This window comes from Populus nigra, chromosome 2 (genome assembly GCF_951802175.1).
Source record: "Populus nigra chromosome 2, ddPopNigr1.1, whole genome shotgun sequence".
NCBI classification, from domain to species: domain Eukaryota; kingdom Viridiplantae; phylum Streptophyta; class Magnoliopsida; order Malpighiales; family Salicaceae; genus Populus; species Populus nigra.
In genome coordinates, this window is record NC_084853.1 from 37,872,543 (window position 1) to 37,876,722 (window position 4,180).

Genomic DNA, 4,180 nt, shown 5'->3' on the forward strand with positions numbered 1-4,180 from the left:
AATAACGGATTAGGAATACGTTTAAACCATGTACATTAAAATTTTGTTAACTTTGTTATTGCTGGATTTATTGTTTTTTTTTATATATATATGTATGGATGGAATAAAAAATGTTATATATATGTTTTTAGCGTATTCATATTAATAATATTTTTAACAACACTTTAAAATGCATTTACGAGTCGTAATCTTTCATTAGATCGTGAGAATCAAAAGTCTTCCCAAAGTCCTCCCCATTTCCACATTGAGCACAACGAAAGCAATAAAAACCGTTGCATAAATCACGCTTAGGCGAAGAACAAAATTAAGAAGGGAGAGAGAGGAGAGAAAGCGAAAGCAATTTATAATCTCATGTGAGACTCACATGCATGTGAGACGTACAGAATCCTACACTACACAGATTGAGGACACGACTCCAAGTCACTGCGATCCCTCTTTTCCCATCTCTCCCTCCCTAGCCCCTAGCCCCCCTCTACTCGCTTCAAAAGAATGAAAAGCTCGACAGGGGAGCTGGGAAACAGGGGAGAGTTGATGGCCATGGAGAAAAAGCAGCAGCACCAATGTTATGGAGCAGCTCCAAAACCCACCTTCAGATTTGCAAAACACTGGGCTGTTCTCATGATCTCTATCTTCCCCATCTTGAATACAGGTCTTGCTGTTGACTACGGTGATGCCTTAAAAAAGAGCCTTCTTTACTTCGAATCACAACGTTCCGGTCGCTTACCCTACAACCAGAGAGTAACATGGCGTCACCATTCTGGACTCACTGATGGCTTGGAACAAGGGGTCAGTATCAACTTAATTTCGTTGTCCCGATGAGTTCTACATTTTAGTTTGCTCAAAATAATGAAGGATGTTGTCTGTTTAATTCTGTGTAGGTGGATTTGGTCGGAGGATATTATGATGCAGGGGACCATGTTAAATTTGGACTACCAATGGCCTTCACCGTGACAATGCTTTCGTGGACTGTAATAGAATTCCAACATCAGATTGCCGTTGCCGGAGAATTGGAACACGCATTAGAAGCAATTAAATGGGGAACTGATTATTTCATCAAGGCACATACTAGCCCGAATGTGCTATGGGCAGAGGTAGGTTACATTGCATCCATTACAGTTCAAGATCGTATTACATTTCTCCTTCCAAAACCATAAAAACTAATATCAATTTCAAACTTAATTACTCCATAATTAATATTTTACAGGTGGGTGACGGTGACACCGACCACTACTGCTGGCAACGGCCGGAGGACATGACCACATCACGGCAAGCTTACAGGATCGACGAGAATAATCCCGGGTCAGATCTTGCTGGAGAAACCGCGGCGGCAATGGCTGCGGCATCAATAGTGTTCAAGAAAACAAACCCTCATTACTCTCACCTGCTCTTGCACCATGCCCAACAGGTAAAAATGATAAAATCAAGTCAAATCTTAGTCAATAGATAACTGAGATCCTGTGGGGTTATGCTAACAACTTACAATTGGACACAATTCTTTGTTCTAGTGGTTTCTTAATTAGGGCACCAAAATTTAGTATTAGGAATGTCACTTTATATAGTGGACAACATTTGCTTAGTATAATCAATAAGGATTATGCGGTTGAAGATATGTCCATAAAAAATACATTGAGATCCGGACCGATTCCTCGGTAAGGATTTTTAATTAATGCCTAAGTGTTTTTTTAAACATCTTTCTAGTGGGTTTAGTTGACTAATAAATATATACATTTTTTTTTCCTTCGGTGTAGTTGTTTGAGTTTGGAGACAAGTATAGAGGTAAATATGATGAAAATATGGGGGTGGTGAAAAGCTACTATGCGTCGGTGAGTGGATACAAAGACGAACTGCTATGGGGAGCTCTGTGGCTGTACAAGGCCACCGACAATGAAAAGTATCTCGAGTACGTCATTAACAATGCTCATTGTTTTGGCGGGACTGGTTGGGCCATGGAAGAATTCAGCTGGGATGTGAAGTATGCTGGCCTTCAAATTATGGCTGCAAAGGTAAAGACATCCCATCACTCTCATATGCTTCAAGTTCAAATCTTGGGTTTACTGGTTATTTGGTCAAGGAATATTTTCAAATCTTTATAGGATCTTGCTTATGTCCAGTTTCAAAGATGAAAAGACAACGATTTACTTTAAGAAATCACACTTTTACTTTTCTTTTTTCCCTCCCCCCCTGACCTTTCGGTAAAGTTGAGGGGTGGAGTGAGCCCTAATTAAGGTACCGGGGTGTCATTGCTAGAGTTGAAAAAAGGTTACCCAGAAGCATAAAAACATGTGCAAGTGTTTAAATTTCTGGCAATTTTCAAATCAATCCCTCCATGCAGTGATTCTATGCTGAGTCTCAAAATCACTGCCACTCGGCACAAAACCAGTTGAAAGAGCATCCTAACATGTGATGACATAGCATCACATGGATTTATCTCGTTGATACAAAAAAGGGAGGAGGAAAGGAGGTGGATATCAGATGCCATGTGTAGAAGAGCAAAAGGGGTAGGCCAGTCTAAACTTTAAGGCAGGCCCTGCTTCACAGTTTGTGGGAATGAACACAATTCTTTCATTTATGGGTGCTAGCCTGTTAGATGAGGCACAGCAGCACAAGCTTGTTTTAATTGAGTAGACCCACAGATACTGTTGTGCCACTTATTGCAGTAAATCTCTGTGCTCATGGAACTGTGCTGGATAATTACGTGGGATTTATTATTATTATTATTTTTATTTTTGAGAAAATGATTTCCTAATAAATTTCTCATAGAGGGTAACGATCACTCTTGTTTAGCTATTCATGAGCTCATCTGAGGCAGAAATAGCGTTACCCATCCCTTTTAAGGCCAAATTGAATGGCAAACTCATTTAATTTGACCCCAGAGGCTTGCTTCTTGGGTCATGCGTTTTTCTTTTCACAACTTCAGGCTCTTGTGAATTTTATTCATCTCTAAAGTCCCCTGTTTTCCAATATTTTCAATGGACCCTTGCGCATTTTATCATCAATTAAACCGCATTTATTTTTGTGTTGTAACTGCAGTTGCTCGTGGAAGAAAAGCACAGGGAACATGGCGACACGTTGGAACAATACCGATCAAAAGCCGAGCACTACCTATGCTCATGCCTTAACAAAAACAACGGTACCAATGTGAATCGTACCCCAGGTGGTCTATTGCACATCCGGCAATGGAACAACATGCAGTATGTCTCAACGGCAGCATTCCTTCTCACTGTATACTCCGATTTCCTTCTAAACTCGAATCAAAAGCTCAAATGCCATGGTGGATCTGTGGATCACGAAGAGATCCTCGGTTTTGCTAAATCTCAGGTTGATTACATCCTAGGTTCTAACCCAATGAACATGAGTTATTTAGTGGGATACGGCCCTAAATACCCCGCAAGAGTGCACCATAGAGGGGCCTCGATTGTGTCATATAGAGAGAACAAGGGGTTCATTGGGTGCACCCAAGGGTACGACAATTGGTATGGCCGGGAGGAGCCTAACCCAAATGTTTTAGTCGGAGCATTGGTCGGAGGACCTGATTGTCAGGATAACTTCACGGACCAGAGAAGCAATTACATGCAGACTGAGGCCTGCACATACAATACAGCACCACTAGTTGGAGTTTTTGCCAAGTTATTACAAATGGAGGGCCAAAAGAGCCATGATAATCACAATCAGCCTTTGGTAGCTTCCTATTAGGGATGATACTTGCAAATTTATGGAATATGGTATTGGATTTTCTACAGGGTGCTTTCTAGGCGGATGAACTAAGGTGTCCAAGCCTTGTTCGCGCTACTACCCCTGGCAAAACAGAAAAAGAGAGGAGGTCATGTTGGGTCGTCTCTTCATTTATTTTTTTTTTATAAAAAAATGTTTATAACACTAAGTATAAAGTCAATGTTTTGGTTATCAACGACGGAGCTATGGGACAGGGATGGGAGGGAGCGACCAACTTCCAAAGATTTTGGAACTTTTTTATACATTATGGATAATATTGTGAAATAACTTTAAAATTATGACCGTGTACCTTCAAATGTATATGAGATATTAAAAACAATCAATATCACTCAATTCTGGAGACAATTTCAATTCCCATCAATTCAAAAAACTTCATACTTTTAATGGGTTGGTATCCTCTGCCATGACGTGTGGGCTTTTTGTATTGAGCTTAGTTAAAGGCTTCATC

At 40.4% G+C, this 4,180-nt stretch overlaps 1 protein-coding gene across 1 annotated transcript; it reads left to right on the forward strand.

The window, feature by feature from the left end:
- Positions 1–236: 236 nt before the first annotated feature.
- On the forward strand, positions 237–3,907 carry LOC133681698 (endoglucanase 11-like). Its single transcript, XM_062104805.1, has 5 exons — positions 237–786; positions 879–1,091; positions 1,205–1,405; positions 1,749–2,003; positions 3,031–3,907. The coding sequence occupies exons 1-5, from the start codon at positions 490–492 to the stop codon at positions 3,691–3,693; spliced, it is 1,629 nt and encodes a 542-aa protein (XP_061960789.1). The 5' UTR covers positions 237–489; the 3' UTR covers positions 3,694–3,907.
- The last annotated feature ends 273 nt before the right edge of the window (positions 3,908–4,180 follow it).

Bases quoted from the DNA above. Each gene is read 5' to 3' on its own strand.
- LOC133681698 (XM_062104805.1), top strand. From the start codon at position 490: ATGAAAAGCTCGACAGGGGAGCTGGGAAACAGGGGAGAGTTGATGGCC. The intron at 1,406-1,748 runs GTAAAAATGATA...CCTTCGGTGTAG, and splicing joins TCTTGCACCATGCCCAACAG to TTGTTTGAGTTTGGAGACAA. The intron at 2,004-3,030 runs GTAAAGACATCC...TTGTAACTGCAG, and splicing joins TTCAAATTATGGCTGCAAAG to TTGCTCGTGGAAGAAAAGCA.